The sequence below is a fragment of the Bos mutus genome, chromosome 11 (assembly GCF_027580195.1).
Source record: "Bos mutus isolate GX-2022 chromosome 11, NWIPB_WYAK_1.1, whole genome shotgun sequence".
Classification (NCBI taxonomy): Eukaryota; Metazoa; Chordata; class Mammalia; order Artiodactyla; family Bovidae; genus Bos; species Bos mutus.
The window spans coordinates 102881258-102903517 of record NC_091627.1 but is presented as its reverse complement, the minus strand read 5'-3'; the positions used below and the strand labels follow the sequence as shown (position 1 = coordinate 102903517).

The window sequence follows — 22260 nt, the reverse complement described above, 5'->3', positions numbered from 1 at the left end:
ACACCAACAGCAGCAACCATGGGTCGGTCACTCCCATTCTGCTGCCTCGAGGACTGGGCGGGAGTTGGCCACCCTTGGTTTACATCTTCCTGTAAGGTCATTTTCTCATTTTCTCTCCAGAACTCATGTCTAAAAGGGACACAGATCCTGGATACTCCTGTGGTGGAGCAAACCCCTCTACGTATAAATGAGAGGAGAGAGTAGGTCAGAAAATGCTCCAGGCTGGCCTTGTTCTCCTCACTAGGTTTCAAAAGAGTTTCCAAATGTTCTAATCTCATAATTAGGTACTCTATGGAGAGGAAAGGTCAGAAGATCCCTGGCCCTACGTGTAGTATCTTGATCACAGCAGTCATACTTTACTTGGCTTTAAGGACAAAATATGGCCAGAGAAGCATGTTGGATCTGCTGCTAGTACTGTTTAGGGGTTGTTTGCAGCAGAGTTCTGGAGAAGGTGATGGCACCCCACTCCAGTACTCTTGTCTGAAAAATCCCATGGATGGAGGAGCCTGGTGGGCTGCCAGTCCATGGGGTCGTGAAGAGTTGGACACGACTGAGCGACTTCCCTTTCACTTATCACTTTCATTCATTGGAGAAGGAAATGGCAACCCACTCCAGTGTTCTTGCCTGCAGAATCCCAGGGACAGGGGAGCCTGGTGGGCTGCTGTCTATGGTGTCACACAGAGTCGGACACGACTAAAGCGACTTAGCAGCAGCAGCAGCAGCAGCAGAGTTCAATGATTTGAGGCAGGAAAAAAATACAGTGATTTTACAAGATTTTGAGCCAAAGACTAGTTCTACTTACATCATAGAAGTATGTTCTGTACCTGATATGAAAACATGCTGTTTGTTAAGTGGAAAATTCTAAAGCATCAAACATTTAGTGATCTCCACCCCACCAATGCAAACCTGAGAACATGACCTTGAAACTAAGTAATAAAACAAAAGGAGGGTATTGTATCTTGGATCCTGTATCTATTGATACATCACTTGATAACTGAATCTGGCAAAAGAGTGAATTGGAGTCTCTGAATTTTGGAAACAAGGCAGAATCAAATTACCCAGAGAACAGCATCCCTAACTGCAGCATCACTGCCCATCTGACTTTCTCACTAAAACTGGCCTGCAGTATTCCCATGCCCCTGAGCCTGCAGATAGGTTGGCTTATTTATTTAGTGCTGGCATTTCTCATTCTCTCATTCTCCATCCCCTGTGACTCTCATCCTCCAAAGATTTCTTTTTCAAGCTGAAGAAGGCTGAGCGCTGAAGAATGGATGCTTTTGAACTGTGGTGTTGGAGAAGACTCTTGAGAGTCCCTTGGACTGCAGGGAGATCCAACCAGTCCATTCTGAAGGAGATCAGCCCTGGGATTTCTTTGGAAGGAATGATGCTAAAGCTGAAACTCCAGTACTTTGGCCACCTCATACGAAGAGTTGACTCATTGGAAAAGACTCTGATGCTGGGAGGGATTGGGGGCAGGAGGAGAAGGGGACGACAGAGGATGAGATGGCTGGATGGCATCACTGACTCGATGGACGTGAGTCTGAGTGAACTTCGGGAGTTGGTGATGGACAGGGAGGCCTGGCGTGCTGCGATTCATGGGGTCGCAAAGAGTCAGACACGACTGAGCGACTGATCTGATCTGCTTGCGCATATGATTAGTTGCCTTATGGCAGAAAAGGAGCAGGTCAGGGAACACCCTCTAGTATGGGCTATGTCTCTAAAGTCTTTAGTAAGTCTTTGGTAGTCCAGTGGCTAAGACTGCATGCTCCCAATGCAGGGGACCTGGGTTTGAGCCGTGTGCTGCAACTAAGACTCTGTGCAGCCAAATAAATAAACATTTTTTTAAAAATATGAAGTCTTTGGCAAGATTCAAAAATAGCAGGATGTCATCTCTCTGGAAAGGTTCCATCAGCATTATGGCTGAATGGATGAGGTATCTAGCTGCCCTGACTGGTGTCCTACCATCCTGAGAGACCAGTGCTCTATTTCTGTGAATGAATCCATATATTAAAGCTGGCCCCCATAGGTCTGCGTTGCCGAGGCTTCTCTGCTCTATCTGTGGTATAGCTGAGTTGCCTGTGCAGGGATATGGAAGAATCACTGAGTGTGCAGTGAGAGGTTCCTTCCATACAGCTCCATGCTATAGAAACAGCCAGGAGCGAGTTCTTGCCAATAGTAGTAACAGTTGGAAAGAAGAGCAGAGTGAATGTGAGTGTGCAAAGCCCTGTAGTAGCTGTAATGGTCCTTTCAGGTGAACTCAAGGTGTGGTGTGGGAATGATGTGAAGGAGGGATGATGTGTTTTAGTTTAATATATTAATTATATTAAATATTGTGTTTTAAGACTCTAGGTCCTGTTTAAATGCTCTGGAAAGGTTGCCTTTTTGGTTTCATTTTAACTTGATTAGATTAGGCTGGAAATTCTGCCTCATTTTCTATGTGCAGCAGTTCCCCATATCTGTCCAAGTTTAAAAGCCTGTTCCACAACAGAGTCCTCCAGAGTGAGTATATAGTATGTGCGTGTTCTGTAATTCTTCAGTGACATAATTCTCATCAGAGAATAACAAACTATCTTGTTCCTGTGATTATTAATGTTTTATTTATTTATTTTTTAGCAACAGAAAATTCAAGGAACTCCAACAAAGAAAAACAAATCAAAAAAATTGGATCCACTCAGAGGCCAGAAGGTTATTGCAAGATGTGATGAAAATGGCTTTTATTTTCCAGGTAGGTAGATATTTTACTTTGTAAAATTCCTTTGTTAAGTAATACGATATCAGTGACCAGAAGTTCTCAAACTGTGCTTTCCCTATCACTTTGACACTTCATAAGCCGTACTAAGGTATTCCACTTCTAAAATGAAAGGATGATGAGGTTTCTACCCATATTTGTGGAGAAGTAATCACCAGAAAAACTTATATTAATCTTTCATTTGTTTAGTAAACAAGTTTTTTATTACATATTTACTATGTTCCATGTATGTAATATTCCTAAAGTGCTGGTCTAACAAGTAAGCAAACAGAAGAAAATTCTTGTCTTTATGGAGCTTACGTGCTAGTGGGGGAGTCAGACAGCAGCTGAATAAGTAAAATATGTAGTGTGTCAGATCCAGGGCTATGAAGGAAAATGGAGCCACGAAGAGAATTGAGCACATCAAAGGTAAAGGTTGCAATTCTAAATTTGGTGGTCAATGAAGAGCTTATGGGTAAGGTGATATATTAATCAGGACTTTCAAAAGGAGCAATAAGGGATTTCCTGGTAGTCCATCAGTTAAGACTCCAGGCTTCCACTGTAGGGGGCATAGATTTGAACCCTGGTCAGGAAGCTAAGTTCCCACATAGTGTGTGGCACAGCCAAAAAATTTAAAAAATAAAATTTAAAAATAAATTAATTAAAAGGGGCCATGAGATTATCTGGGGGAGAGAGTTCTAGCAAGGGAAGACCAGGGCTTCACTAGAAGCTTCACTAGAAGCTTCACTAGAAGCCCTGAGAATGGAATGCCTATGGCATCCTCTTCCTTAGAGGAAGAGGCAAATGTGTCTGGGACATGATGAATCGTAGATGCACCATGAGACACTAACGTTGTCAGAGACGCAGTTGGAGATATGGATCTAGAGTCTGGAGAGGAAATCTGTCCAGAGACAGAAATTTTTGACACGTCAGCACAGAAGTACTCACTGAAATCATGTAAAAGCCTATGGGGAAAGAGAGCTTAAAGAACCCAGAAGAAGAGATGTCAATTGAAAAGATTATACCTTGAAGTGTAGTCAATCCTACTCCCAGTCACCATTTTAAAAAAATTATTTATTACATTTAATTAAATCTGCTTTTTAAGTGGGAAAAATACTTAAATAGGAATTTGGGTTTCTAGCAGACATATGTGTAGAACTAACAACTAGGATATTGTACTTGAATTTTTTTACCCCTTCCAAAAAGGAAGGCCAGATAGAATTTTGAGGAGCACAGGCATGATCTTCATTGGTGACTCCTTTCTGATAATATTTGTTCAAAGCCTCATAAATGTTTCTAGAGAAAAACAGCTAAGCAGAAGGCAGCTTCAGAGCAATTGGATCAAAGCGTCCTTTGCTTAAGGCCAGGTCTAGGCAGGAGCAAAGCTGGCTCAGTTCTTGCTGCCACCCTTGGGAATCAGGGCAGGGATTTCCATTTGGCTACCTCTGTTCCAAAGAATTGATGCTTTCAAATTGTGGTGTTGGAGAAGACTCTTGAGAGTCCCTTGGACAGCAAGGAGATCAAACCAGTCAATCCTAAAGGAAATCAGTCCTTTATTCATAGAATATTCATTGGAAGAATTGATGCTGAAGCTCCAATACTTTGGCCAGCTGATGCAAAGAGCTGACTCATTGGAAAAGACCTTGATGCTGGGAAAGATTGAGGGCAGGAGGAAAGGGGGTGGCAGAGGACTAGATGGTTGGATAGTATCACTGACTCAATGAACATGAGTTTAAGCAAACTCCAGGAGGTAGTGAAGAACAGGGAAGCCTGGCATGCTGCAGTCCCTGGGGTCACAAATAGTCGGACACGACCAAGTGACTGAACAACAACAACCACCTCTGCTCCAGGGATCAGTGTGGATTAGCTAGTGGAGATCAGACTGTGTTGTGCAGAACAGAAGTGACAAGCTGATAGCCTGGTTCATCCGGATGCTGAAAATCAGGAAGGCGGACACATTTCAGAACTTTATTTTAATCATTATTTGTAGGAACTGTGTCATCTTTCCTGTTGTTCAGTAAAAAGCAGCATTTTATCTCAGGAAATCCTCAATGATGAAAAGTCTGGGTTGCAAGATTTCTGCACTATGCCATCAGAACAAGTTACAACAGGAAAAAAAAAAAAAAAAGGCTGGGGGTGGGAAACAGAATACTTTCTCAGGTGTAATGATTTAGGACCAGAAAAATCCTAATTTTTTTTTTTTTTTTTTTGAAATCTGTTTCTTGCCTCTACCAGCCAGCTGACAGGCATCACTGAAGTATTCTGAGCTTGTTTCCTTCTCTCTCCAAATGGGATTTAAACAATGAAAATCCCCATAAGATAGTGATGTCGATTAAATTTGATAATGTGCAGCATTTTGAAATTGGAAAGTGTTAATTACCTATGGAGTTTTTCTATTACCGCTTCTTGGGAGATATAAACAACTCACCTGGGGTCCTCACCTGGGGGTATAGAACACTGCTGGAAGTTTAAAAACTTTAACAGTAGTTTTAAAAGTTTAAGAGCAATTCAAAAAGGCAAAACCAGCACAGTGAGCTACAAAGGAAACCTCTGAGACTAAAGGAGGAAGAGACTATGATGACTAGATGTGTAGGCTGGAAGTCAGTGGAGGAGGGGCAAGCGGAAGGCACGTTTCCAGTTGAGCAGAACAGATGCCTCTTCCAGGAAACGGAATCCCAGCCCAGCTGTGAATATCAGAAGGTTCTTATAGCCAGAGGTAAAAAAATCTGCACTCCAGCCTAAGAAATTCCTGTTTGGAATGAAGATTGAAAACAACCCCTGCTTTCTTTTGCTAAATGAACTGACCCATGCTGTCTACTTAAACTGTTTCTTCATTCCTCTGACCTTTGGGCATGAGCAGTGTTTTCACTGAGGGTCTCAACTGGGGGGCACCCCCTTCTCCCCCCACCTGGGTATAGGAGAATCCCCCAGCAGAGGTAGGGAAGCTGACTCATACCCAGGAAGATGGGGATCCCAGAGCCTCCAGTAGGAGGAAGACAGAAAGCCATGGAGGTGGTTCCGGTCCAACCTCCAGAGCCAGAGCCCCAAATGGCCCTGGGAGATGCCTTCTCACCTCTCTGGGGCTGAGGGCAGAAGGAAACTGGAGCATAACGGCATCCCAGAATAGGAAGCTGATCTAGAATCAGGACCTGGAAATGGCAGCAACTCCTTAATGAGGTAGAGAAGGAGTTAGTGCAGAGGCTGAGCCATAACCAGACAGGCCAGCAGCTCTGGGTCCTCTGGCCTGATTAACAGCCAGCCAGGTGTCAACACCATGAGGCTGGCTCTACAGTTAATTGGGAAGAAACTGCACTGATTTCTGGAGGTGAACAAAAACCCACGAATGAAGAGATTGAAACAAAAAAGAGATGGTAGAAACATACCAAATGTCTAGGTCTAATGATCTAGATCAGGGGCAGGAAGCCTTTTTATGTAAAAAAAAGCTAATGCATGGTGTAGACTCCATGGGCCATGCAGCTGCACAGCTGCTCAACTCAGGCAGACACCCGAAAAACTGCACCCCAGTTTTAAGACTGGATTCTACACAGTCCCAAAGGCTAAGAATTCGAGGAGGGTCACCCTGGCCATTGAGGTCGTCTTGGCGCTTGGACCCTCAGCCCTGCTCTGTGGCACTGGCTGGTGCTTGTGGCGGGGCACGCATATGCTGGGCATAGAAGGATTCTTCTCACCTCACAGTGGCTCTTTGTTTTCATAGTAGGAATTCTTTATAAAAAGTAGTGTTTGTTTTCCTGATGAAAAGGGTAGAGTCAGTTTATGGTAAAAAAAATGTGTAAATAGTACTTCAAAAACCACCCAAACATCTTAGTCCAATAAGAAAATAGATAACATAAAGCTGGTTTTCTTGTGTGTGTGTGGCAGGGGGAGGGCAGTTGTTTTGTTTTTAAGCTTTCCCTTTTTTTGGCCATTTAAAACAAGAAACATGGGGAACTTCCCTGGCGATCCAGTGGTTAAGACTCAGCGCCTCTACTGCAGGGGACATGGGTTGGATGCCTGGTAGAGGAACTAAGATTCCGTAAGCTTCACAGTGTGGCCAATATAAAATAAAAGGATTAGATCCTTTATAAATAAATAACTGAAACAAGATACGTGGACTCAAGATGAAAGCTAGCAGCTGTTTCTTTGCCACTTGGAAGGACCTAAGACCGGAAAAGGCAAGGGCAACCCACTCCAGTACTCTTGCCTGGAAAATCCCATGGACAGAGGAGCCTGGTAGGCTGCAGTCCATGAGGTCACTAAAAGTCTGACACGACTGAGCAACTTCACTTTGACTTTTATGCATTGGAGAAGGAAATGGCAACCCACTTCAGTGTTCTTGCCTGGAGAATCCCAGGGACGTCGGAGCCTGGTGGGCTGCAGTCTATGGGGTCGCACAGAGTCGGATACGACTGAAGTGACTTAGCAGCAGCAGCAGTACCTAAGACTTCACCAAGGCCAACGAGTAAGCTAGAGTGGGGAAGAAAGCCAAGGCACTCAGGCCGTTGGAGCCCAGCATGGGGGCGAGCACATTTCTGTCTCAGGATAAGGGGGTCCAAGTGAAGCTGTTACTGCTGGGGAAGTGTCCCTGTCAAAAACCTCTCCCTAATATTAATAATCCCTTTGCAATGGGAAAATTAATTTCACCTAGGATAAATAACAAAATACATGAACCTTAACACTGATACATTCTTTTCCTGTTATAATAATCTCCCCATATAACTAAAAGACAAGAAAACTTACTTTTTTTTTTCCTTCGTTTTTTGATTATACATTTTAGGGAAGCTGTGGGGTGTGTAATATCAGATGAGAAGCTGAGGATGGGAATTCATATTTCCTTTCACTTTCTCAATTTAACAATAATGATTTTCTGTCTCCAAGTATATTATAGAAGGAAATATGGCTGAAATAAATAAATAAGATGGTAGGAAGCCTCCAGGGAGAAGGTATTTCTAGGATCAGTGTTCCCATCAGGATGGCTTCTGGGAATACTGGTTGAACAAGCTCCCACGTGTGTTCTCTCAGCTTCCCAGCTCAGCTCCAGACCACAGCACGGCACTGCTGTCTGAGCTGGTTAACCCTAGCAGGCATCACACAGAACCCAGCATTATGCAGTGGAGAAATCAAGGGGCTCGCTGATTTCAGCAGGCAAAGTGTTATAATTTAGCAAACCCAAGAGATGGGGCAAGCCTAAGGGAAGAGGCATTGTCTTTATATTTTATTTCAATAATTTGATTCCTTATAGGAGTTGTGAAGAGGTGTGTGAACCCCACCCATGCACTTGTGGGCTTCAGGTATGGAGACACCAAGGTTGTGCCCATCTCGTTCATCACGCCGGTGGGGGGCGCCATGCCCTGCCCACTGCTCCAGGTACCTGCTCCAGCTAGCTGTTCCTGGGCCCCTTTTCACCTTTCCTAGAGCTTTGGACAGCAGCAGCCCCTGTTCCTGTGACCTCTTGCTTACCAATTTCTTTGCTCTTGACCCTTATCTGCCAATGCCCTATTTAAATAGCTCAGACGTGCTCGCATGTCCCTTGAGGCCTTTGTTGCTTTACAGACAATAGATGGGTGGGGGAAGGGAGTTGCTGTAACTGCTAGAGCTTGGAAGCTTTCACTGCAGGAAATCATGCTAAAACAGATTGAATAAAAAGACCAGAGGTAGCACCTGCCTTGACACCATAAGTCAGTTGATGCCAGACCTTGATGCCATAATGCAGTTACCCCTAAATGTGCATCCCAGGGGTGAGCCGGGCTGATGTGTTCTCATCTACTTATAAATTCATCAGAGCCATGCTGTGTCTGCCAATTCTCCTGTATTATCCTTATTCCAGCACCAAGGCCAGAGTAGAGAGAAGGCCTCTGCAGAGTTCCACTGCTGCTGTTTCTTAAATAATATGAGCCTGGAGGAAAAAAAGCACTGAGGGGCACTCAGAGGATTCATGTGGGTTGTCTGTTCCCGCATCTCCTGGGCAGACCCAAAGGCACATCAGGGCACTTTCCCCCGACCATGAATCCCCTCTATCTGACTGATGCCCAAAACTTTGTGTGTCCCTTCACCAGACTTTGTTTCTCCTGGAAGTTCTCTCTCTGTGACTTTTCCCCATGGATTTCAGGTGTGAGATTCAGAGCCACATTAAACAAACACACTCCTTTCCTCCGTTCAAACTCATTCTTGTGTCAAAGAGTCCTGGTTCCTTCAACCAGTCATTGTAAGAGTTGGTTTCCAGACCCCTCGCCACCTCGCTGGCTGTCCCTGAGACCCTTGGCAGGTGAAGCCCTGCTGAATGTGGCTTCCCCAAACTAATCATAAAATTCTAGCCAGGGCCCTATGAACCCAAAGAATGTTGGAACTATAACTCTTTCCAACTAAGAAAAAAAATGTGTTTGAATCCTAGCATCAGCTAGCATCTTGGAGAGTTTTCAAACAAGCTTATTTACTATTGTCTCTAAGATCCATAAGCTGAATATTTGCTCTCAAAGATGTTCTCATCTACAGGTTGGAGATTATGTGTTTGCCAAAATTGTGATCCCCAAAGGATTTGACTTCTATGTCCCCGCCATTGTTATTGCACTTCCAAATCAAGATATGGCTGACGATAAATTCTACACAGTTTTAAAGTGTAACAACCGGAGAGTAAGTAGACTTTCATTAGAAAAGCACTTTTTCTTTAGGCAGAAAGTGGCTTCCTTGACCGCTGCCTTTCTCGGGTGCAGTGCCTGGCTCTCTCCTGCTCTGGCTGTATCTATTTCCCCTGCACATCCAGCTCCTGTGGTTAGAGTTCCGTCCACTGGGCGACTCGAAGTCCGCCCTTGCTAAGTCACAGTGCTCTCCTAACTCCCCCATCAGATGGTCTCTGGGGCTCTTGTTCCACATTGGGGGACTGGGGAGGCTTGCTCCAGTTCTGGCTTCGTCAAAAGCCTCCCCAGTTTCTCACAGCCCCACTCTGTCTCCCTACTGCTCCTCCCTATGTATTTTTCCTAAAAGTTTTAGAAAAAATATCAGGTTACAATGATGAGGTCACTTGCCTACCTGATGTGCCACCTGCCCCTGCTCCATCCCTGCACACACACACACACACACACACTTCTCTTCCACCTCGAGGAAAAGCCCAGCCCAACCTCAGCCTGCCCGCCTGCCCTGTGAGTTTGACTCCCAGCCACATGGAAGGCTCACTGCTTCCTGAACACAGTGGAGTTTCTCAAGCCTCTAGGTTTTTAACCCTTCCTGGATCACCCTCTCCATCTTCTTCCATATAAACTCCTGTCCCCTGAAGACTCTGCCCTGTTTCTGCTGAGGCCCCCAGATCCCCTTGCACACCGTCCTGCCTTCCTCTCACACCAGATCCCTCTCCAATCTCCCAAATCCTTAAAGGCTGGGCCTGGGTCCTTCCATCTTTGCACCCCTGGTACTGCTGCGGATAATGAGCACATTCTCACCATGGTTTTATAAAGCGCTTGCATAAGTGATGTTTCTAATGGAAATAATGTTGTTTTGATGGCCCACGTAATATGCCTGGAAAATGTATTGGCAAGCAAATACTGTCGTGCTGACTGTATTCAGCACTTTCTATGTGGCATGGGTACAAACCCAAGTGCTTCACACACAGTGAACAGTTGGAGGTACATACGCATATCCCCATTTGTATATAAGAAGCCAGAAGTGGAGAAGTGAAGTCATACCCAGGGTGGCGGTGTCACAGGCATCTGAACCCAGGAAGTCTGGTTTTATGGCCTGCTCTCTAAATATCTGTGCCCAACTGCCTAGTAAACAGAATTAAAATATCTTGTCAATTCCTGACTGTAACTGAGGTATGTCCATCAGGGAAGGGGTCATAGTGAGTGAATTTTAGGATGAAGGGATGAAATTTAGGATGGATGAGTGAAGGCCATCAGAGCCCGGGTCCCCTGGAGTGCTGTATCCAATCCGATAGATCAAGAGGGAGAAAGGCACCTTCTCATCAATCCAGGAAAACCCCTGAGGGATGATGGACTCTTCTGGGGCTGTTTGGATGATAGTGAAGAAGGCTGGAAGTGGGTGGGAAGCATCTCTGCCAGGTGGCCCTGCTCTGGGGACTTCCACCAGGCAAGAGAGGAGAAAGCAGATACAGGGTCATTGGAAGAGATGCCCCTGAATGGGTTCTAGGTGACCCAGGGTCCCTGAGGAAAAGCCTCGGAGCCCAGGAAGGACCTCAGAAATTATCCACAGGGCAGCAGGGCCATAGAGACTAGATAACATGGTATGGAAGATAGATGCCAAGGACAATTCTGATAGGAATTCTGGGAGACCCAGGGGCTGACAGTGGGACTTTGAGCATCAGGTGGTGGTGACAATTTATAAGTCCAGAAAGGAGATGGCCAAGGCTGAAGTTAAGACGGAAAGGAAGATAGTTCTATGAAATAGTGTGTGTTTGTGCATGCACACACGCATCTTAGCGGGGTGAACTTGACAAATGATCCAGAATGTGGAAAAATGACAGAAAGGATTCAATGATGACTTTTATTCAGCATAAAATTACCAAGTTAGACTCTGCATTCAAACTACTCTCTTAAGTGTCACCAGAATAGGAAAATGGCTGGTAGCTATTACAATGGGCTGTACTAGCAAAATAAAATCACATCTGAATTGTGGATATTTCTGATTTAAATTGAATGAACTCTTTTGGTATTATTACAGGAATTTTGCCCTCGGAGTGCACTCATTAAGATCAGCCAAAACAAATATACTCTCTCTTGCTCTCATATTAACTCACCCCCAATTCAGGAGGATTCAAAAGCGTAAGTGGACCCAACTTCTTACTTTCTGAATTTAATTTATGTCTTTGTACTTTTCATCTGCTTCTGAGTTGAGATCCATGATCTCTAAAGGCTTGAAGAGAAAAGCAAAAGTGAGGATTTCCTGCTAAAATGCAGGTCTAGGATGATGGTTCCTGCCACATCACACCTTTTATCTGCTGGCTGTTTGTCTATCTGATTCTAATCTCAAATTCAACATTATGTATTTTACTGACCTTTCAGAAAAGCATTCAATCCTGTCATAAATCTGAAGGAATTACTTTCCTTTCACTGGTAAAGATTCAAGGCCTTCCAAGATGCAATCTTCCTAGAAAGCTCAGGTTAGATTCAGTTGCACCTGGGACCAATCAGCCGCTGCCTCTCCCCATGGCTGGTGAGAGGAAGGTGCAGGTCCTGGCTTACCCGTGCCCTGGTGAGTGTGGGTGGGTGGTAGTTTCCTGGGGCAGCGGTGGAGTGAACACATTTTTATCTGAGGCAACAGGATCAATAAAAGCTGGAAAGGTGGATTAAAGCAAAATCAGTGAGAAAAAGCTGAGACCTGGAGAGTAGGCAAGAACCCAAGTCCCTGGGACCAACAAGGAACATCAGAGTTGGGGTCAGAGCCATGACCTTGGAGGTGACCTTGAGCACAGGTTGGGCCATCTTTGGGTGCCAACCTTCCATATCCCCGTGGCTTCACCTGTGCTTCATAGACAGAAACCACCAGACATTCTCTCACTGTGCTGCTTTCCCCACCTCTGGGCTTGTGGAAGCCTGGATCCCTCCCACTGACGTCAGAGTCCCTCCTTGTCCTACACTGATCTGCCCAGTATGTCTGTTGCAGGAAGAGGGACCTCTTCCAGAACCCAAGAGTGGGGTCTTGTCTAACACTTGGAAATGAATTGTCCAAGGAGACACATGTGCTGACAAAGCAAGAGACTTTATCAGGAAGGGGCATCTCTGTGGAGAGCAGCAGGGCAAGGGAACCCAGGAGGACTACTCTGCCATGTGGCTCCCAGTCTTGGTTTTATGGTGATGGGATTAGTTTCCGGGTTGTATCTGGCCAGTCATTCTGATTCAGGGTCCTTCCTGGTGGTGCACACGTCACTCAGCCAAGATGGATTCCAGCCAATAGGATTCTGGGAGATTGGTAGGACATGTGGACTGGAGTCTCCTCTCTCCTTTTGACCTTCCCTGAATTCTTCCAGTTGATGGTAAGCTTGTTAGTTCCACATTCCTTACCAGGACCTCCTGCTTGAGATAACTACTATGGTGCCTAGCCAGGGCAGGCAGTTTCAGTCAGTAGTTCCCCTAATAGATCTGTACCCCGCTGGGGTCTTGCTCAGTCTGGGGTCCTTGCTCAGTCAACTACCCTGGACTCCCTTCACCACCCAGATCTGAAACCACACAACCCAGACTGGAACTTGAACCCACTGTCTTTTAACTGAGACCACACTCCTGGTCTCAGGACATAATGAAGCTCAGGTTCTTGATGTCTCATTGCAGAAAGAATTCAGTGAGAGACAGAGTCATAGGTAAGAAGTGGATTTATTTAAAGACAGACATATTCTATAAACAGCTTGCAAATATTTCTCAGCACTGCTGCACACGTGCTTCCGTAGGTCAGGAGGCTTCCTCCTGCCCTGCTGTCCAGCCATCTACCCTGAGGGCTGGGCAGAAGAATCTTCCTCACAGGCAAATCTGCTCTTGTCCCTCCCGCACTAAAGCTCCCTCCTCCCTGAAATGCCTCCTCTTAACCTAGCTTACCTTCTTGTTGACCTGAACCAAGCCTACCTACCTGGTCTTACTTTTCCCCTAGCTACTCCCCAACTATCCTCCCAAAAGCCCTCTGCACACTAACCATACTAAATTTATAAACTTGTAGTTTTTTCCCCATGCTGTGCTTTTTCAAAGCCCTGTGCCTCTGCATAGGCTAAGTATTCCCTCCCTGGAATGCTACTCTTGCCCTTGGCTGCCTGGGGAATTCCAATATCAAAGGCAAGCATCCCACCACTCCTGTGTGATGTTCTGGGACTCCAGTCCTCTATGGTGAGGTGATCCCACTGCCTCCTGTAAACATTTTCATTATGAGACCTTGTCTTGGGCCATGTACTTTAATGGTCATCACTCTTACTGGACATGAGTCTTTGAAAGCAGGGGCCAGGATCTACTTCTATATCCTGGGTGCCAGAGTCCAGCCTGCAAGATGTACCCAAGGACAATTCGAAGAATGAACAGATGAACGAATACTAGGGGATGCCCAGCAAGACTCTTTGAGGGCGTGTAGTTCCACAGAAAAGCTTTTATTAGATATGATTGTTGAAAATAGATGTTACAGTCCTTTTTCTAGATGAATATTTCATTTTTAAATAATAGCACTGTTTTTTGTTCATCTCAAAATCCTACTCAAGCAATTTGATATCCAAATTACAGTACCTAATAAAGGAATATGGATACATGGGTCTAGGTATCGACCATCTTCATTAAACTCAAGATTATCGATCACTATTTTAGAATTAAAATTAAAGCCTTTCATTATTTTCTACCTTAGTACTGCCCCAGGCCTTATTTAAAACTCTCCACTGCTAGTGACCTACCCCAGCTTCTGGGTCTTTACACGGCAGAGACATTCATCGACCCTGTTGTCCCCCTTTGTAATTTCCACTGTTTTGTTGCTCTGGCTGCCTCTCTGCTAGCAAGAGACAGCATCTAATTCTCCTAAGCAGAGGTCGCATCCAGCCTGCTAAATTCAGAGCCTAATCTGTCTCTGTTTCCATAATCGGAGCTGGCAGCTGTGAGCACACAGAATAAAGGCGTAGGTCTGATTTTGTGTCTACATGGGGATTTCCTTCTGGTAGGTCCTTCTCATTAGAAGCTCTTTCTTACCCACTCTTTTTTTTTCCTAAGATATCTTTACTTTGTATGATGTTCATACATTTGGAGCAGATGGTTCTTTTAAAAAAAAAAAAAAAAACTTTTTATTTTGTATTGGTTATAGCCAATTACAATGTTGTGATAGTTTCAGGTGAACAGCGAAGGGACTCAGCCGGACATACACATGTATCCATTTTCATCCCCAAACTCCCCTCCCGTCTAGGCTGCCGTATAACAGTGACCAGAGTTCTCTGTGCTATACAGTAGATGCTTGTTGGCTATCCATTTTAAGTACAGCAATGTGTACATGTCCATCCCAAACTCCCTAACTATCCCTTCTTTGAATCCTTCCCCTGCCCCCTGGCAACCATGATTTCATTCTCTGTCTTTCTCACTCACTTTCTAAATGTACCACCTCCCTTTGGTGGTTCTTTAGCATATCTTCACACCATTGCACTAAATGAGACCATTAAAAAAAAATTATGGTGCTTTCTTCGAAGGACTAATTAAAGAAATGAATTGTAGGTTACAACTCCAACAGGACATCACTTGACAAAATTTTGTTTTAAAATATCAAATCCCAATACAGTATACTAACGCATATATATGGAATTTAGAAAGATGGTAATGATAACCCTATATGTGAGGCAGCAAAAGAGACACAGATGTATAAAACAGTCTTTTGGACTCTGTGGGAGAGGGTGAGGGTGGAATGATTTGGGAAAATGGCATTGAAACATGTATATTATCATATGTGAAATGTATCTCCAGTCCAGGTTCGATGCATGATACAGGGTGCTCAGGGCTGGTGCACTGGGATTACCCAGAGGGATGGGATGGGGAGGGAGGTGGGTGGGGGGTTCAGGATGAGGAACACGTGTATACCCATGGCGGATTCATGTCAGTGTATGGCAAAACCACTACAATATTGTAAAGTAATTAGCTTCCAATTTAAATAAATTTATATTAAAAATAAATAATGAAATATAAAATTAAAAATAAAATATCAAATCCACTATAACCAACCATTTAAGGTTGGTGAGACCAGGGGTACATGGTCCCAGACAGCTATGGACCAGAGTGCCAGATATCCAACTTTCCACCCTCTGCCCCTCCTTTTTTTTCTTCCTTCTTGGGGTCTTCAGTTGGGGCTGACAGAGTATTTTCAGAAAACCCCTCTTCTGGTTCCTCATGAGGGTGTAACATAGTGAAAGGCAGGAAGAACAGTATTTGGAAGGTGAAGAGTTCAACACTGATTGAATATGGCTGCAGCTGATACAAATTTTTCATTTTCAGTTCAAAATTTGACACTGAAATGATTCTTAAAGCCTCATAATAAGTTTGGTTTGCAAAATATGTTACCAAGTTCACTAAATTCCAAATAACTAGTCCTTAAAGGAGATAGTTTTAGTATCACCATGTTTGTGAAGCTGTTCCAATTTCCTCTTTCCATTGCAACCCAATGACTGTGTTCTCTGATGGCGCTTCTGAAAGAGGTGTGTCTGGTGGAGGGAAATGACCGCTCTTGCCATGCCTTACCTTCAGGAAAGTCCCTGAGCTTTTTCTATATTTCACAGCATCAGAGATCTCTCTTCTTTGTGAGAATATCCCCTAACCTCTCTATGGCTTTCCCCATTTAGAGAACATACATGTAATTTTTTCTAATTCCCCAAAGCAAGTGGACCGGAAGGAATATTCCCCACTTTTTGGCATCCTCCCTTCTCACCAGCAGGAGATTCACGTCCTCGGTCTCCTTGACTACCTCCCCCAGGATCCTGTTCACATCAGAAGGCTGTAGCTTCTCGCTCCTGCCAGGAAAGTGTGCCTCGTGGGCTTAATGCTCGGATTTCCAGTTTCCTCCAGCAAAAGGATGTGCCCCTACTGGTGTTATTCAACCACCACAGCTGGGGACCACATGCTCCTCTGGGCAGGGCAGCTCTGGCAGCTGAATCCATGCTCCTGATGCCATGGAACTAGTTGGAAAACCCTCCCAACAGAGCTGGAATCCATCTTCCCTTCCTTTATTGAAATTTTTTAAAATTAATTTACTTATGAGTGCACTGGGACTTCATTGCTGTGCTCAGGTTTCTCTAGCTGTGGAGAGCAGGGACTGTCCTCTAGTTGCGGTGTGCAGTCTTACTGTGGTGGCTTCTCTTGTTGCCGAGCGCAGCTCTCGAGCTCAGGCTCTGTAGCTGTGGTGCACCAGCTTAGTTGCCCCACGTCATGTGGGATCTTCCCATGTCTGCTTCATTGGCAAGCAGATTCTTATCCACTGTGCCACCAGGGAAGTCCTTCCCTTTCTTCTTGACAGAGTACAACTTGGGCAGGTTGCCTTCAAGGCTCCTCTTTCACTGTAAAGGAAGTCTGATTTCTTGAAAAAAATTTAGCACATTCTAAATGTGATCTCAGGAAAGCCAGAGTGAACTAATTATTGTCTCTGTGCTGACGGAAAATCACTAGGGATCTGAAGTAGGGTGTTGGTCATGAGATCCTGGAGATAAGAGTGTTCTTTCCTTGATGCGTGATTATAACCATGTGGACTTCGTGGGATGCAGTTGGCGATAAGAGTTCTGGTAGGGGGACCCTCCTCCAAGGGTTCAGATGTGGTTTGTCTGGGTCTGTGGCCAGCTCTTAATTCCTATTACACAAAATACTAGCCTCTCGTTATCATTCTTTGAGCAGTTTAGTAATTTTCCATCAAGCTGTTTGAATTAAGACTGTGCCCCCACAGGCGATAATAAGTCCTATGTTGTTGAACACTCCTCCCTTTATCCATGTAGCCTGGCCTCACACTGCCTTCCTAACAGCAGGGACATAAGTCATTGATTAAAGCTTCAAGATTCAGCGCAGACTCTGACATTACCCAAGATGAATCACTTCCCACCATCTCGCCTGGTCACGACTATTTTTCCCTTAAAAGGAGCTTGCCTCTGAAATCATTAAACCTCTGTATGTCATTAGCAGCCTCGGTCCATTCTGGTCAGATCAGGAGCCTCATTTCCAAGGCCTAAAAGATAAGCAGTTCAGCAGTAACCCTATGATTGAGTGCCCTGCCATATCCGGAGGGAAAAATGCCATTACCTGTCCTCAGAAGGTGTGTAGTTCTTGGGACCAGAACACAGAGTCATGGAGATCCATTAGCCCTGAGGGCCAGGGGGAGCCATTTGGATGGCAACTGCCTTTGCTTTTTTTTTTTCAAATGATTGATTTATTTCAGCTGTGCTGGGTCTTTGTTGTTGCAGGAGGGCTTTCTCTGGTTTCAGTAAGGAGGGGCTACTCTCCAGCTGCTCTCAGGCTCCTCATTGCAGTGGCTCCTCTTATTACAGAGAACAGATTCTAGAGCACAGATCAGTAGTTGTGGTGTGCGGGCTTTGTTGCCCCGAGGCATGTGAAATCTTCCTGGACCAGAAATGGAACCCATGTCCTCCACATTGGCAGGCAGACTCTCACCACCGCACCACCAGGAAAACCCAGCAACTGCCTTTTCTTATCAGTTTCTCCACTTTCTGCCACTTCTGTTGTCAAAACCCTGGGGCCTCTTGATCCTCATCAAACATCTCTTCAGTGCCCACCCCAGAGGTCCCCGTGTTCTTCATTTACCAAGATGGTCTTACCGACAGAGACACACTTAGAGCAGAACAGAACTGAAGCCTCGGAACCGGCAAGAAAACGGTTAAGCTGATGATGCCTGGTCAAGGAAATGCACTGGGTTTTAAGCTAAGGAGAGCGTGGACAGGAGGCTCAGAACTCTTCCCTGAAGTCGAACCAGCTTCTTTGAAGAGCCAGTGAAGACACAGTGGCTGGCTCCCCAGACACCCCCTCTAGTGTTGGCCTGTTTATTGTATTACCGAGTTAACTCTATAGTGGAAGACAATAGGGCACTAAATTTAACTCAGTTTTGGCTTAAGCTTCCCTGGTGGCTCAGACAGTAAAGAATCTGCCTGCAATGCAGGAGATGTGGGTTCAATCCCTGAGTCAGGAAGATCCTCTGGAGAAAGAAATGGCACCCCACTTCAGTATTCTTGCCTGAAAAATCCCATGGACAGAGGAGCATAGCAGACTACAGTCCAAAAATGTCACAAAGAGTCGGACGCCACTGAGCGACTGAATACACACAGGGCAAAAGAGGACCACCTAGCAGGGTCCTTCTAGATGTGAAGATGGAGAATGTGCCCTGACTGAAGTGAAGACACAGCCGCCCTTCCCCTCCCCGCGGAGCAAAGTGAGGGTGCGTGGGGGGAATGGATAAGAATTTTCACATCAGATTCATTTCCCACCTACTCTGCTGGCCATCCCATGAGTGGACGTTTCCTTGTGGAATATCTTGAACTTGGTCAACATCAGTCATTTTGGAGAGTATGATAAAGTGGCCCAGCATCTGCTTGGTTTATCTAAAGGCTTTTCCTTGATCAAAACCCCAATCCATTTTTATTCTAATCCTGACAACTTGTGTGTGTGTGTGTTAGTCACTCAGTCATGTCTGACTCTTTGCAACCCCATAGACTGTAGTCCACCAGGTTCCTCTGTCCATGGAATTCTCCAGGCAAGAATACTGGAGTGGGTAGTCATTCCCTTTTCCAGGGAAATTTTCTGACTGAGGGATCAAACCCAGGTCTCCCACATTGCAGTCAGATTGTTTTTTATATATATATATATATATATATATATATATATTTTTTTTTTTTTTTTTAGTTTGTGTGAACTTTATTTATTTTTTTAATTTAAATTTATTTATTTTAATTAGAGGCTAATTACTTTACAGTATTGTGTAGGTTTTGCCATACATCAACATGAATCTGCCACGGGTGTACACATGTTCCCAACCCTGAACCCCCCTCCAACCTCCCTCCCCAGATTGTTATATTGTTTTATTCCTATTCCAAAAGGAATGCATAGTCGATATAATTTAGGAATTAAAAACAAAAAGACTAAAAACCATCCTTAGTTCCTCATTTCAAGAGTACTCACCATGTAAAGATATCTGTTTGGGTCCCTGGGGATAAGTTCCACTTATTCCCAGAAATAAGTGGAATTTCTGGATTATGTAATTCTATTTTTAGTATTTTGAGGACCTGCCGCACTGTTTCCCACAGCAGCTGTACCATTTTACATTCCCATCACAAGCATTCCAATCTCTCCACATCCTTATCAACACTTGTTACTTTTTGGTTTTGCTTTTTCTTTTTTTGGCAATAGCTATCCTAATGGGTATAAAGTGGGCAGGCCAATTTTTTAATCTCTCTTGGAAATTACCTCCTGAGTCTTTGAACCAGTTTTTGCAAAGTATCACATGTGGTTTAAGATTCAGACCACTGAAGAGGGATTTTCTACTTAAAAATAACTAAAAATCTTTTCTCACTCTACTGATTTTTTTCTTGACAATTTCCAAAAGGATCTAAAACAACCATGGTCAAAGTTATTCAGTGTGAAAGGTAGGTGATCAAGGTGGCAGATACTGATTATGAGAACAAAATAAGGTTGAATACCAGGCAGCTGGTGTCCTTACTTTGCCCTGAAGCCTCTGAAAAAGGCAAGTTCCTGAAATGGTGTGCCATGATGGCATGGCTGGGAAGGGATCATGGTGTTCCCAAGGTGCCTTTTTTGAAGGACAACACTTCAATATAAATAAACTGCCCAATATATTTTATTTTTTTATACCCTTTGGCCAACATCTCCCTGTTTCTCCCACCAGCCCCCCTTCTTCCCCTCCCCCTGCCTCCAGACCCTGGCAACCACCATACTACTTTCCCTTTCTATGAGTTTGGCTCTTTTTAGATTCACACATGAGTGAGATCATACAGTATTTGTCTATCTCTGTCTGACATATTTCAATTAGCGTAATGCCCTCAAGATCCATCCATGTTGTCACAAATGGCAAATTTCCTTCTTTCTTATGGCTAATAATATTCCACATATGTCACGTTTTCTCTATCCATTCATCCACCAGGGGACACCTAGGTTGTTTCCATATCTTGGCAATTGTAAATAATGCTGCAGTGAACATGGGAATGCAGATATCTCTTCAAGATACTGATTTCATTTTCTTTGGCTATATGCCCAGAAGTAGAATTGCTGGATCAAAAATATTGTTCTACTTTTAATTTTTTGAGGAACGTCCATGCTGTTTTCTGTAGAGGCACTACCAGTTTACATTCCCACCAGCAGTACAAAGGGGTTACTTTTTCTCCACATCCTCACCCACACTTTTTATTTCTTAACTTGGACATCTCTGTAGACACAGCAGCCATCAAAACCAGGATAACCCTCATCTCTCTCTCTTTCTATGTCTCTCTCTCTCTAGGGAAGATATGGACACAAAGAACTCTTCTCTCCTAGTATGGCCAATCAGAGAAGTTAGCACAGGGGATTTACAAGCTACAAAACAGGAGAACCCTAGAAGGAAGAAAAAGAAAGCCAGCAAGAGGCTATCTCTCCAGGAGGTGGTCTCCTCAGACTCAGATGACTCTTCCTGTGGCAACAGGTCCCAAGACTCCCACCCTAAGAGACACCCTAAGCCCAAGCTGGGAGGGGGACATCATGTCTCCCAGGAACACCCTGAAGTCTCTCTCAAGGATAGCGCATGTGAGCTCACACCCCAGTTTCCGGGTCAGTGTAGGCCCCAGCACAGCAAAAACTCAAACACCCTTAAGTAATGCTGACATCACTTCCCCAGAGAATGTCCTCAGCCTGGGGTCTAGGAGTCAACCAGCCATGCCATCGCTGCCGCACCCACACCAGGAAAAGCCCTGCCCTGCCCTCATCAAGCGACCCACAGCCGAGGGCTGAGTGGCACCACTGAGAAACCTGAAAGCAGCCTAGCGCCATCCACGTTCACGAGCACCAGCGGCCCTTCAGGGCTGCCCTCAGCCGCCCAGCTCTGCGGACCTAGCCCCTCTGCTGAGGTAAGGCCGCCCTCTACTGTATCCTCACCTTCCCTGGTTGTGACAAAGGTAGTCGTCCCTGCCGCCCTCTGCCTGGATCTAGTTGAGCCTATTGGTTCTGACTTTTCTGGGGCGTTCTTCATCCTATTATTTCCCCTGTCCTCACAAAACCGATAGAATACCATCTTCCAGTAGACACACACACCCAGGAGTTTAATCTGACCGATTACCTTCATAGGATTTTCAAGTTTTTTAAAATCTGTAGTTCTAATCTTGAAATTCTGTAGTTCTAATCCAAGCTTGCAATTTCATTTTACATTGATTATCTCATCATAATCAGATTTTATCCTTAAATATTAGGACTGAAATCAAGACCTAGTAACTTGTCTGAGAGCTGTAAAACTGAACATTACCTATTTTGTTGTCTGAACATTTTTATTGAGCCCTCCCTAATTATTTTTGTCTGAAGTCTGTTGTAGGTACTTCTAATTGAGCGTGGAACCAGAATAAAGACTCTTACCTTGGAAACATTTCAAAATGATTGGGCTGTTTGTTACTATTTTCTTTGAACACATTTTGGCAAAGACATACAAAAATATTCACTTCTATTCAATAATTGTTTAGTAAAATTAGCTTCATTAGTTTTATTTTTTCCCCTCTCATTCTTAGTGTAGATGAAAGGCAGTTCTCCTTGTAGCTTCCTGGAGATGAGTGATGAGAAGGTTGGTTTATTTATTTTTTTATTTATTTACTTTTTGGCTACACTGGGTCTCCACTGAAGCGTGGGCTTCTCTAGTTACAATACACAGGCTCTCTAGTTGTGGCTTGAGAGCTTAGTTGCCCTGCAGCATTTGGGATCTTAGTTCCCCTGCTGCTGCTGCTGCTAAGTCGCTTCAGTCGTGTCCAACTCTGCGACCCCATAGAAGGCAGCCCACCAGGCTCCCCCGTCCCTGGGATTCTCCAGGCAAGAACACTGGAGTGGGTTGCCATTTCCTTCTCCAGTGCGTGAAAG

The 22260-nt window shown here is 44.6% G+C and overlaps 1 protein-coding gene across 1 annotated transcript in view; it reads left to right on the top strand.

The window, feature by feature from the left end:
* Window positions 1-21780, top strand: part of VWA3B (von Willebrand factor A domain containing 3B) — a 168149-nt gene extending 146369 nt beyond the window's left edge. The window contains exons 23-28 of the mRNA XM_070380207.1: window positions 2614-2725; window positions 7968-8092; window positions 9218-9355; window positions 11396-11496; window positions 20669-21019; window positions 21077-21780. Coding sequence (XP_070236308.1) covers window positions 2614-2725; window positions 7968-8092; window positions 9218-9355; window positions 11396-11496; window positions 20669-21019; window positions 21077-21425 — 1176 coding nt within the window. The 3' untranslated portion in view covers window positions 21426-21780. The remainder of the gene's footprint in view (window positions 1-2613; window positions 2726-7967; window positions 8093-9217; window positions 9356-11395; window positions 11497-20668; window positions 21020-21076) is intronic.
* The last annotated feature ends 480 nt before the right edge of the window (window positions 21781-22260 follow it).